Source organism: Oncorhynchus tshawytscha, linkage group LG03 (assembly GCF_018296145.1).
Source record: "Oncorhynchus tshawytscha isolate Ot180627B linkage group LG03, Otsh_v2.0, whole genome shotgun sequence".
In the NCBI taxonomy this organism is placed as follows: Eukaryota; Metazoa; Chordata; class Actinopteri; order Salmoniformes; family Salmonidae; genus Oncorhynchus; species Oncorhynchus tshawytscha.
The window spans coordinates 64351158-64364238 of NC_056431.1; the positions used below are offsets into that span (position 1 = coordinate 64351158).

At 45.5% G+C, this 13081-nt stretch overlaps 1 protein-coding gene across 1 annotated transcript in view; it reads left to right on the forward strand.

Annotated features, from left to right (window-relative positions):
- Positions 1–13081, forward strand: part of LOC112237601 (unconventional myosin-XVI-like) — a 277352-nt gene that overhangs the window by 194969 nt on the left and 69302 nt on the right. The window contains 6 exon segments of the mRNA XM_042319826.1: positions 3950–4046; positions 4118–4379; positions 9237–9604; positions 9723–10419; positions 10421–10675; positions 10677–11014. Coding sequence (XP_042175760.1) covers positions 3950–4046; positions 4118–4379; positions 9237–9604; positions 9723–10419; positions 10421–10675; positions 10677–11014 — 2017 coding nt within the window.

A 13081-nucleotide genomic window follows, 5' to 3' on the forward strand; every position in this document is an offset into this window, starting at 1 on the left:
GTTATGAATTTATTTCAAATTACTGATTTCCTTATAAATGATCAGAGGCCATCTGCACTCTTTTAAGGTTCTTACTACTGAAGACTATCTGTTCAAGGTGATCATTTCCTTATATGAACTGTAACTCAGTATAACTACAGTGAACTCATTATAGCCTTAAACTGACTGAACCTGATCCCTCTCTCTCTCTCTCTCTCTCTCTCTCTCTCTCTCTCTCTCTGTCTCTCTGTCTCTCTCACTGTCTCTCTGTCTCTCTGTCTCTCCCTCTGTCTCTCTGTCTCTGTCTCTCAATTCAATTCAATTCAAGGGCTTTATTGGCATGGGAAACATGTGTTAACATTGCCAAAGCAAGTGAGGTAGACAACATACAAAGTGAATATATAAAGTGAAAAACAACAAAAATTAACAGTAAACATTACACATACAGAAGTTTCAAAACAGTAAAGACATTACAAATGTCATATTATATATATATACAGTGTTTTAACAATGTACAAATGCTTAAAGGACACAAGATCAAATAAATAAGCATAAATATGGGTGTATTTACAATGGTGTTTGTACCTGTCACTCTCTCTCTTTCTCTCTCTCTCTCTTTATCTCTCTGTCTCTCTCTCTGTCTCTCGCTTACTGTCTCTCTTTCTCCCTCTCTCCCTCCCTCCCTCCCTCTCTGTCTCTCTGTCTCTCTCTCTCTCTCTCTCTCACTCTCCCTCTCCCTCTCAGTCTCTCTCTCTCTCTCTCACTCTCCCTCTCCCTCTCAGTCTCTCTCTCCTCTCTCTATATATATATATATATATATATATATATATATATATATATATATATATATATATATATATATATATATATATACAATTAAATTCAATTTGCTTTATTTGCTTAATTGGCATGACGTAACAATGTACATATTGCCAAAGCTTATTTTGGATATTTACAATATAAAAAAATGAGAATCAAAATTGTCAACGGGACAACAACAATAAACAAGGGTCAAAATAACCATACTGTCACGGTTGTCCTCCTCTTCATCTGATGAGGAGAGGCGAGAAGGATCGGAGGACCAAAATGGGGTGTGGTATGTGTTCATGATGAATATTTAATTAAAGAAAGTACTGAACACTGAATACAAAAAACAATAAACAAATAACGACCGTGAAGCTATAAATGAGACCTGTGCTGACACAAGCAACTAACATAGACAATCACCCACAAACAAACAGTGCAACCCAGGCTACCTAAGTATGATTCTCAATCAGAGACAACTAATGACACCTGCCTCTGATTGAGAACCATACAAATCCCCAAATCATAGAAAACAAACATAGACTACCCACCCAACTCACGCCCTGACCAGACTAAATAAATACAAAACAAAGGAAATAAAGGTCAGAACGTGACACATACATTCAACAATAACAATAAGCATACAGTAGAGTACATGAGCAGGTTGATTGGTCTGTCAGACACTGTCCCTCAACTTATGGCAGGCAGCAATGTAGTGCGCTGCCAACCCACAGCTCTCTGCGTCCTCCCCCAACAGGACGGGTAGCCTACTCTCATCAGAGAGGTCTTTGAAACCTTGAATAAGGGTTTCAAATTTGGGGAAATGACACTCTCTAATTGTTTTATATTTTTTACATTTTGTCAGGAAATGCAGCTCCGTCTCAGGTTCTGCTGTTGTGCAGTGGTTGCACAGCCTTTCCTCTACAGTGAGCCAGGTTTTCCTGTCTACCCTTCTCAATGGCAAGGCTGTGCTCACTGAGCCTGTACTTTGTCAAGGTTTTTCTAAGGTTTTGATAAGTAACCATGGTCAAATATTTAGCCACAGTGTACTGTCAATTTAGGGCCAGATGGCACTGCATTTTGCTTTGTGTTTGTGCTTGTGTTTTCCAATAAGCAATGTAGTTTTGTTTTGACTGTGTTGTAATTTGGTTTATCCTGATTGATTGGATGTTCTGGTCCTGAGGCTTCTTTGTGTTAGTAGAACAGGGGACTCTTTTCTTTGCTCAGCACTTGGCATTGCAGGGCTTGGTAGTGATATAAGAGGGGGTCACTGTATTTAGAGGGGGTCACTGTATCTTTAGATGTTTCCAAAACTTAATTGCTCTTTTTGAGTTTTTATTTTTAGTGGATATTGGCCTAATTCTGCCCTGCATGCATTGTTTGTAGTTTTCCTCTGGACATGTAGGATAATCTTACAGAACTCTGCATGCAGGGTTTCAATGGGGTGTTTGTCCCATTTGATGAAACCTTGTTTAGCAAGTGGACCCCACAACCTCGCTGACATAAAGTGCAATTGGTTCAATGACATATTCAATTAGTTTTAGCCAAATTTCAATTTGGGTATTTCAATTTGAATTTGCTTTCTAATGGCGTAGAATGCCCTGCGTGCTTTCTCTCTCAGTTCATTCACTGCCTCATTAAGGTGTCCAGTTGAGCATATTTTTAAACCTAAGTAATTGTAGTGTGTGCAGTACTCTATATATTTTGTACCAATTGAGAACTTTGGTCTAATTCCCTGAGATCTGGATCTTCTCTGGAAAATCATTATTTTAGTCTTTTTGCGGTTTACTGCCAGGGCCCAGGTCTGGCAGGACTGCTCTAGCAGGTCCAGGTTCTGCTGTAGGCCATGTGCTGTGGGTGACAGCAGGCATAGGTCATCTGCGAAGAGTAGGCATTTAACTTCTGAATTGTGGAGACTAACACCAGGGCCTGAGGATTTTTCTAGAATAGTGGCCAATTCGTTGATGTAAATATTGAAGAGTGCAGGGCTCAGATTACAACCCTGACGAAGGCCCCGCCCCTGGTTAAAGAATTCTGTTCTTTTCTTGCCAATTTTAATGCTGCATGTATTGTCAGTATACATTGATTTAATTGTGTCATATGTTTTACCCCCTACAACACTTTCAATAACTTTGTAGAACAGTCCTGTCTGCCAAATAGAATCAAATGCTTTTTGGAAGTCGATAAAGCAAGCGTATATTTCGGTATTATTTTGGCAGACATGTTTATCTATCAGGGTGTGTAGGGTGTAAATATGATCAGTTGTGCTATGTTTTGGTATAAATCCAATTTAGCTTTTACTCAAGACATTGTGCTTATTAAGGAAGTTTTGAACTCTTACATTTATAATACTACAGAAAACCTTCCCCAGGTTACTGTTCTCACAAATGCCTCTGTAATTGTTAGGGTCAAATTTGTCTGCGTCCATAAAGATTGGGGTTATGAGTCCTTGATTCCAGATGTCAGGGAAATAACCTACACTCAGGATCGAATTAAACTGTTTAAATATAGCCAATTGAAATTTTGAACTCGTGAGTTTGAGCGTCTCATTTATGCAATCAGGTCCGTATGCTTTTTCAAATTTGAGATCCTGAAGTTTCTTATAGAGCTCCTGGTCAGTAATTGGGGAGTCCAATGGATTTTGTGGTCCTTTATAGCTTTTACTAATCCGTTCAACTTCGTGCGTTCGTGTCAATTTGAACGATGTTGTAGAGTGTTTTAAAATGGGTTGTCCATATGTCACCATTTTGTATTGCTAATTCCTCTTGTTTAGATGTTTCAGTTTTTTTATACATCTGTCTCTCACTCTCAATCTCTCTCCCTCTCTCCCTCTTTCCCTCTCCCTCTCTCCCCCTCTCTGTCTCTGTTTCTGTCTCGCTCACTCTCCCTCTCGGTCTATCTCTCTCTCTTTCCGTCTCTGTCTCTGTCTCTTTCTGTCTCTCTCTCTCTGTCTCTCTCTCTCTCTTTCTGTCTCTCTCTCTTTCCTTCTGCCTCTGTTTCTCCCTCTCCCTTTCCCTCACTCTCTCGCTCTCTTTCCCTCTTTCTCTCTGTCTCTCTCTCTGTCTCTCTCTGTCTCGCTCTCTCTCTGTCTCTCTCTCTGACTCTCTCTCTGACTCTCTGTCTCTCTGTCTCTCTCTGTCTCTCTCTCTCTCTGTCTCTGTCTCAGATGAGCAACAGTAAGGTATTTCTGAGGTACTGGCAAGCTGACCAGCTCAACGACCGCTGCCACCAACTACACAGGAAGATCATCATCTGCCAGAAAGGTACAACAACTTGCATCTCTGTGTGTGCCTGTGCGTTATTAACCCCTCTCTTTCCCCCTATCCTCTGTCAGTGATCCGTGGCTGGCTGGCCAGGCAGCGTGTGCGCCATAGACTGTCGTCCCAGCCGACTGAGGACCGCAGTATCCAGAGGTTCCTCCAGGGGGCAGAAGACCAGGGCCTATGCACCTACGACCACCTGGTCATCCAGAACGCCTCTGACATCGCCCGCGAGAGCAACCACCAGCGCTGCCATGGCAACGGGTCACACAGCAACAGTCCGCCCCTCGGTGAGAGGCCCGAGCCAGTTGGCGAAGAGGAGGACACCCCCAAAAGGTAATAGACCACCGCTTTCGCCCTCGTAGAGAAGTCGCTCCTTGTGGTTTTGTGTTTCTTCTTTGATTTGAAGCTAATATTATGATGTAATACAATGATAATGGATTGAATATAGACTATATTCTGTGGCTGTAAGTAACTCACCCAATCCACCACAGATACTATAGAGATGTAGAGGTCACAAGGTGTATGTACAGTGTGTGTACAGTGTGAGTATAGTGTGTGTACAGTGTGTGTATAGTGTGTGTACAGTGTGTGTATAGTGTGTGTACAGTGTGTGTATAGTGTGTGTACAGTGTGTGTACAGTGTGTGTATAGTGTGTGTACAGTGTCTGTACAGTGTGTGTACAGTGTCTGTACAGTGTGTGTACAGTGTGTGTACAGTGTGTGTACAGTGTCTGTACAGTGTGTGTACAGTGTGTGTATAGTGTGTGTACAGTGTGTGTACAGTGTGTGTACAGTGTGTGTGTCATGTGATGTGTGAGTTATGGTGTCATTGAGCCTGTGCTGGTTGGTGACTATAATTCCATATTGTGATTGCTAGGATAATGAGTTAAACATCAGCATGTGTTAATGTTTCAGCACTGTCCCCATGCCTACACTGGCCTATAGCTTCAAGGTTATCAAATCCAATCCAATTTTATTTGTCAAATGTGCTGAATATAAAAGGTGTAGAGCTGAAATGCTTACTTACAAGACCTTAACAAAGTATGCTGTTCAATAAATAAAGTTAAGAAAATATTTACTAAATTAATTAAAGTTAAAAGTTAAATAAAAAGTTAAACAGTAAAATAACAATATCGAGCCTATATACAGGGGGAACTGGTAACTAGTCAATAAGCGGGGTTACAGGTTAGTTGAGGTAATGTGTACATGTCGGTAGGGGTACAGGTTAGTTGAGGTAATGTGTACATGTAGGTAAAGTGACTATAAATAGATAATAAACAGCAAGTAGCAGCTGTGTAAAATCATAGTCCAGAATGTGTACATGTACACACAAGTGTTGAAGAATATTTGACCGTTGCCTTTCATTCTTTTCGAATTCTCAGCACAATTTCCCCAACTGTTGCCACAACTGTCAATGCATTCAAATAAATAGAGAACTCGTACCGGAGCCGCGTTGGTTGGGAATTGTGCGGAGGTGCGTGTTCAGGCTATGCGTCCCCCGGGGGTGGTGGTGGGCTGTGTATCTATGTCACAGTGAGACGTCAGACTATCCTTTCCTGGTGTCAGTGGACTTTAATTTACACTTTATATAGCTTGTAGTTGACATGGCAACCATTGTTTGAATTGTAAGACGGGCCCAAAATGCTTTTCCAGTGAAGGGACTAAAGAATGAGAGAGGCTGTCATTTTAGAATGTTTTCCTGTATTCCTTCTGAACATGCTAATCAGACAGAGATAAGCCTCCAATTGGCCAGAACAGCTGAAAGTCTGATTGTGTTTTAAAATGCAATTTAATATTGGGGGTGTACATCCTGCAGAGAGAGGAAACACAAAAACAGAGACCCACACATACACACAACACTCTTACCTGTGCTTCTGTCCTCCATGTGCCCTTGTATGCTAACAGGACATCTGCTACTGGGACAGAGACTGGAAGATGGGGGCTTGGGAGGGAGATATTGAGAGGGGGAGGAGAGAGCAGGGAGGAAGGAGGGGGAAGAGAGGGAGATACAGAAGGAAGAAGGGGTCGGGATGTCACTGGTAATCCCCCCTTCCTTCCTCCTCCTTCTCCTCCTCCCTCTCAAGAGTCATTTTCTCTCCCACACACACTAATACTGTCATCAGCATTAGGAGGGGTTAACATGTGAGGAGGGGGTGTGTGGAGGGGGGGATACGGGTGAAGGATGGTGTGTGGAGAGGGGCAAGGGGAATATGGGTGAAGGAGGGTGTGTGAAGAGGGGGGAGGGGATATGGGTGAGGGAGGGTGTGTGGAGAGGGGGAGGGGGATATGGGTGAGGGAGGGTGTGTGGAGATGGGGAGGGGGATATGGGGGAAGGAGGGTGTGTAGAGAGGTGGAAGGGGATATGGGTGAGGGAGGGTGTGTGTAGAGAGGTGGAAGGGGGATATGGGTGAGGGAGGGTATGTGGAGAGGGGGAGGGGGATATAGGTGAGGGAGGGTGTGTAGAGAGGTGGAAGGGGGATATGGGTGAGGGAGGGTGTGTGTAGAGAGGTAGAAGGGGGATATGGGTGAGGGAGGGTGTGTGGAGAGGGGGAGGGGGATATGGGTGATGGAGGGTGTGTGGAGAGGGGGAGGGGGAGGGGGATATGGGTGAGGGAGAGTGTGTGGAGAGGGGGAGGGGGATATGGGTGAGGGAGGGTGTGGGGAGAGGGGGATATGGGTGAGGGAGGGTGTGTGGAGAGGGGGAGGGGGATATGGGTGAAGGAGGGTGTGTAGAGAGGTAGAAGGGGGATATGAGTGAGGGAGGGTGTGTGTAGAGAGGTGGAAGGGGGATATGGGTCCCATTCCAGAGGTGCAATATATCCCAGAGGTGGAAGGGGGATATGGGTCCCATTCCAGAGGTGCAATATATCCCAGAGGTGGAAGGGGGATATGGGTCCCATTCCAGATTACTACGCTACTCCCACTCTTACCAAAGTCAGTTGGAAACCTCTTCAGGCTCTAAAGGCCCTCCATATACACACACACATTATGTTAGGTTATTCTATCCTCGTGGGGACCTAAAATTAATTTCCATTCAAAATCATATTTTCCCTAACCACTAACCCCTTATCTTTACCTTTTTCTAAACCTAACCACTACATTTAGTGGGGGTGCCACAGGGTTCAATTCTCGGGCCGACTCTTTTCTCTGTATATATCAATGACGTTGCTCTTGCTGCGGGCGATTCCCTGATCCACCTCTACGCAGACGACACCATTCTATATACTTTCGGGTCATTGGACACTGTGCTATCTAACCTCCAAACAAGCTTCAATGCCATACAACACTCCTTCCGTGGCCTCCAACTGCTCTTAAACGCTAGTAAAACCAAATGCATGCTTTTCAACCGATCGCTGCCTGCACCCGCATGCCCGACTAGCATCACCACCCTGGATGGTTCCGACCTTGAATATGTGGACATCTATAAGTACCTAGGTGTCTGGCTAGACTGCAAACTCTCCTTCCAGACTCATATCAAACATCTCCAATCGAAAATCAAATCAAGAGTCGGCTTTCTATTCCGCAACAAAGCCTCCTTCACTCACGCCGCCAAGCTTACCCTAGTAAAACTGACTATCCTTCCGATCCTCGACTTCGGCGATGTCATCTACAAAATGGCTTCCAACACTCTACTCAGCAAACTGGATGCAGTCTATCACAGTGCCATCCGTTTTGTCACTAAAGCACCTTATACCACCCACCACTGCGACCTGTATGCTCTGGTCGGCTGGCCCTCGTTACATATTCGTCGCCAGACCCACTGGCTCCAGGTCATCTACAAGTCCATGCTAGGTAAAGCTCCGCCTTATCTCAGTTCACTGGTCACGATGGCAACACCCACCCGTAGCACGCGCTCCAGCAGGTGTATCTCACTGATCATCCCTAAAGCCAACACCTCATTTGGCCGCCTTTCGTTCCAGTACTCTGCTGCCTGTGACTGGAACGAATTGCAAAAATCGCTGAAGTTGGAGACTTTTATCTCCCTCACCAACTTCAAACATCAGCTATCTGAGCAGCTAACCGATCGCTGCTGCTGTACATAGTCTATTGGTAAATAGCCCACCCATTTTCACCTACCTCATCCCCATACTGTTTTTATTTATTTACTTGCTCTTTTGCACACCAATATCTCTACCTGTACATGACCATCTGATCATTTATCATTCCAGTGTTAATCTGCAAAATTGTAATTATTCGCCTACCTCCTCATGCCTTTTGCACACATTGTATATAGACTCCCCCCTTTGTTTTCTACTGTGTTATTGACTTGTTAATTGTTTATTCCATGTGTAACTCTGTGTTGTCTGCTCACACTGCTATGCTTTATCTTGGCCAGGTCGCAGTTGCAAATGAGAACTTGTTCTCAACTGGCCTACCTGGTTAAATAAAGGTGAAATAAAAAAAAATAAAATAAAAATTTAAAACAGCCTTTGTCCTCATGGGGATGTGGGAAATGTCTCCACGAGGGAGAATTTTCCTTGCTTCACTATCCTTGAGAAGACTCTTCTTCTGGGGACTTTTTAGGTCCCCACAATGATATAAGAACCAAGCAACCCACACACACACACACACACAGACAAACAAACACACAGAGACACAGACACACTATCTCTCTCACACTTTACAGACAAACACAAACCCCCCTCCACCTGGTCCAGAGGGACCAACAGATGGCTTCCTCCAGATTGGAGAAGGAAATATCAACCTACAGAGCAGAGTGAATATCATACTATCATATTACAGCAAGCCGATTAGACTTATACATTTAAAGCAGAAATAATCCATAGAGTTTCCACTCTTTATCCCCCGTATTGGCCTCTTTAGAATGCATTTGTTGCATGACAGATGATGCAGCCATACATTTGAGTGGAGTCTGTGGATGATATGATGGGAATAATTCAATTAATCTGGATTTGTAGATGGAAAGTAATTATCTTATTGTTGTTGCTCTCAAGGAAAATCCATCTTATTATGTTTGGTTGGAACCAGGATCAAATATCAACCGAAGGTGTGTTTGTCCATCATGAGGTTTAAAGGAGAGAGGGAGGAGGGATGGAGATAGGAAATAAAAATAGACAGAACGTGGAATGGAGAGGAAGAGAGTGATTTAGAGCAATAGAGAGAGAAAAAGACTTGTGGAAATGGAGAGAAAATACTTTATTTCTCATGTCAATCTGATTTCCCATGTAGGGTTGTGGAGAAGGGGAGAAACCAAGACGGTTCTGTCAATGGGGGGAGACGGAATATCCGCCACTTCCGCTCCAGCTCAGTGCCCATCCCCCTGGTTATAGAGAACTTGGTACATTCCAGCCATGGCCCATCCACCAGACCGGCCCTTCAACAGGCGGCCCATACCACTGAGGATGGGGGAGGCCTGGCATCACCACGGAAACAGCCTCCCCCTAAACCCAAGCGGGACCCCAGCACTCGTCTGAGTGCGTCCTACGAGGCGGTCAGTGCCGGACTGACACTGGGACCCCCGAGAGAGAGCCCAACTCCTGAAGGCTATGGGTCCCCTGCAGGGAGCCCCCCCAAAACACAGCTGTCACCTACTGATGGTGCATATATACACCACAACACACCAACTATCATTACCTTAGCCTCAATGTAGCCCAAAACACAGCTGTCAGTGTGACTGTTGTGAACTGTTTCTCCTCTCATCTCTCCCCTCCCCAGCTCTGTCCAAGCCGCGACCCCACAGTGATGACTACACAACCATGAGGAAGGTGCCTCCTCCCAAGCCCAAGAGGAACCCCAACACCAAGCTCACTGGCTCCTATGAAGAGATCAACGCTGCCGGCTTTAACCACCTCCAGCTCCGCCCCACTGATGTCAAACTGGCCCTGCTGTCCCGCACTGGAGGGCTAGGGGGTATGGGGTGTCTGAGAGGGCTGATACAGCGTGCAGCGTCTGTGGACGGCCCACAGGGCGCGACACTGAGCCTGCACCATAACCAGGATGAGGAGGATGTGTACATAGAGATGGTGGGGGCTCAAGGCAGGAGTTACAGTCTGGGAGGGAGTTACCAGGACCCCCCCGACAGCCCCGAGCAGGGAGACACCGAGGCCGTCTACGAGGAGATGAAATACTTCCTTCCCGAGGAGGCGGGACTTCCTGTGGGAGGGGCAGTTGCTGCGTCGAAGGCAGCTGGGAAGCTGGAGGCGTTAGGGTTGATGTTAGGGGGGTTAGGGTTGGGCTTGTCTCCCTCTCAGAGTGGAGAGGGGAAGAGGGCAGGGCTGGGGGGTGTATCTACTTCCATCGAGGCCCAAACATCTGCCCCCGGAGGAAACAGCAAGCCCCCTCATAGTAAAGAAGGAGGGTGTGACATCCCTGCACCATTCCCCAACCTGCTCACCCACCGCCCCCTCTCCTGGTGTTCCCCCCTCCCCTGTCACCTGTTCACCTGCGTCTGACGAGTCGCCCCTCACCCCTCTGGAGGTGAAGATGCTGCCTGTGTTTGAGTCCAACCTGAACTACGCCGGCCCAGACAGCCCCCTCTCACCTCAGTACTACCGCCAGCGCGCTGACTCCTCCCCCTCGCTTTCCGTCCTCCTCCCAGACAAGCCCAATCCTCCCCTCACCCCTCCGCCTCCCCCTCCTCCCGCCAATGCCCTGCCCCCCTATCGCCCCCCTCCCACTTTCCCTTCCCCCAGAGTCCAGCATACTCTCCCTTACCCGGGCTGCTTCTATCACAGGTGGGGGTGGCTTGGAATCTCCCAAGCCCTCCTACGCCTCCTCGTCTCATAGGGCTGCGGGGGACAAGCCCCCTCCCTACTCTCCGGCCAAGTCCACCCGCCCAGAGCCGCGCCGTGCCCACTCCTGCTCATCCTCGCCCCTGCTGTTCAACCCAGCCAACGGGAGACCCCTGACCAGCCCTCAGCCAGCCCTGGATGAGCTCAACACCCTGTTCAGCTCTGGACGCAGCCTGCTCAAGAAGACCACTACAGGACGCAAGATGAGGGAGGGAGGTGAGTCACAATGTAACACACACACATACACAGATGACCTTTACCTCTGTGAATTCCTTCACACACTGTCTCATACACCCCCTGACCATGCACACACACACACACACACACACACACACACACACACACACACACACACATTTGACCCAGACAACCCCAGAACTTTGTCTTTGTGTGTCTTTGTGTGTGTGCACGTATGTGTGTGTGCGTGTGCGTGTGCAAGTGTGTGTTGCTAAACTCTGAGGTGATGAAGACATGAATCCATCACAGCAGAGGCTAATTACAAATAATGTATGCAGAGCAAAATACAGATACCTGCTAATTACAAAAATCCTAAAAAGTGCCTATTTCTACAACCACCTAAAAGGAAGCGATTCCCAAACCTTTCATAACAAAGCCATCACCTACAGAGAAATTAACTTGGAGAAGAGTCCCCTAAGCAAGCTGGTCCTGGGGCTCTGTTCACAAACACAAACAGACCCCACAGACCCCCAGAACAGCAACACAATTAGACCAAACCAAATCACGAGAAAACTAAAAGATACATACTTAGCACATTGGAAAGAATTTACCAAATAAACTGAGCAAACTGGAATGCTATTTGGCCCTAAACAGAGATTACACAGTGGCAGAATACCTGAACATAGTGACTGACCAAAACAAGGAAAGCTTTGACTATGCATAGACTCAATGAGCATAGCCTTGCTATTGAGAAAAGCCGCCGTAGGCAGACCTGGCTCTCAAGAGAAGACAGAATGTGTGCACACTGTCCACAAAATGAGGTGGAACTTCCGAACCTCCTACCAAATGTATGACCATATTAGAGATACTTATTTCCCTCAATTTACACAGACCCACAAAGAATTTGAAAACAAACCCGATTTTGATTAACTCTGAAATGTGCCATCACAGCAGCAAGATTTGTGTCCTGTTGCCACGAGAAAAGGGCAACCGGTGAAGAACAAACACCATTTTTATGTTTATTTATTCTTCCCTTTTGTACTTTAACTATTTGCACATCGTTATAACACCGTACATAGCCATAATATAACATTTTAAATGTCTCTATTCCTTTAAAACTTTTGTCAGTGTAATGTTTACTGTTCATTTTTTATTTTTTATTTCACTTTTGTTTACTGTCTGTTTCTCTTGCTTTGGCAATGTAAACATATGTTTCCCATGCCAAAAAAGCCTTTGAATTGAATTGAAATGAATTAATTTCAGGAGCGAGGAGGAGGAGGAGAGAGGGTGATTTCCCTTCTTCAGATTGTGAAAGATATGTCACTCCTTCCGACATGTAATCACACTTGTCTTAATTAAGCGACAGGACGTCTCAGTTGAAAGTGTAATTCTTGCACGGCATGACACCCACCCACACACTGATGCTGATGCTACTGTACAGTACATTAGTGCAAACAATGAAAAGGAATCTCAACCATTATCAAACTCTGATGTGATGTAGGATGAACTCTAACTAATAAATCAATGACAACACAATCACATAATCATGTCATCACGATGTATAAATCTGATATTAAAACACCTTCTTTGGGTCAGATCATATGGAGTAACAAAGGGTAGATGAGCTAATATTAAACAGGTGTCTATAGGGATTGAGACACAAAGACTAGATTATGATTATCAGGTGTTAACTGCAGCTGGGGAGAGAGCCACTCTGTCATACGCAGGTACTCTCTCTACCAGACCCCAATCTAACCTCATATAAGATAATTAAAATCATTCATATAGACTCAATCTCATCAGAGATATGATGTTTGCTGGGAACGTAACATCCAATATCACCTAAATATCACAGCTATATACCAATCATACCCCAGCTTGGAATATTCCATATCATTCTGGAACGGTACAGTAACAACATGATGGGAATTGATTTGGGGTTCCACGCCTCAGAACGGGAACAGATGCTCCGGTCACAGCCGTCCCTTCCACTGATGAAGTTAAGAGATGACTTCAGAAAGGCAATTTCACCAAATGTCACTACGCATGCAAGTCCCAGTTTACATATGGCAGGGAGGAATCAGGCTGATAAATAGGACTCAGGTG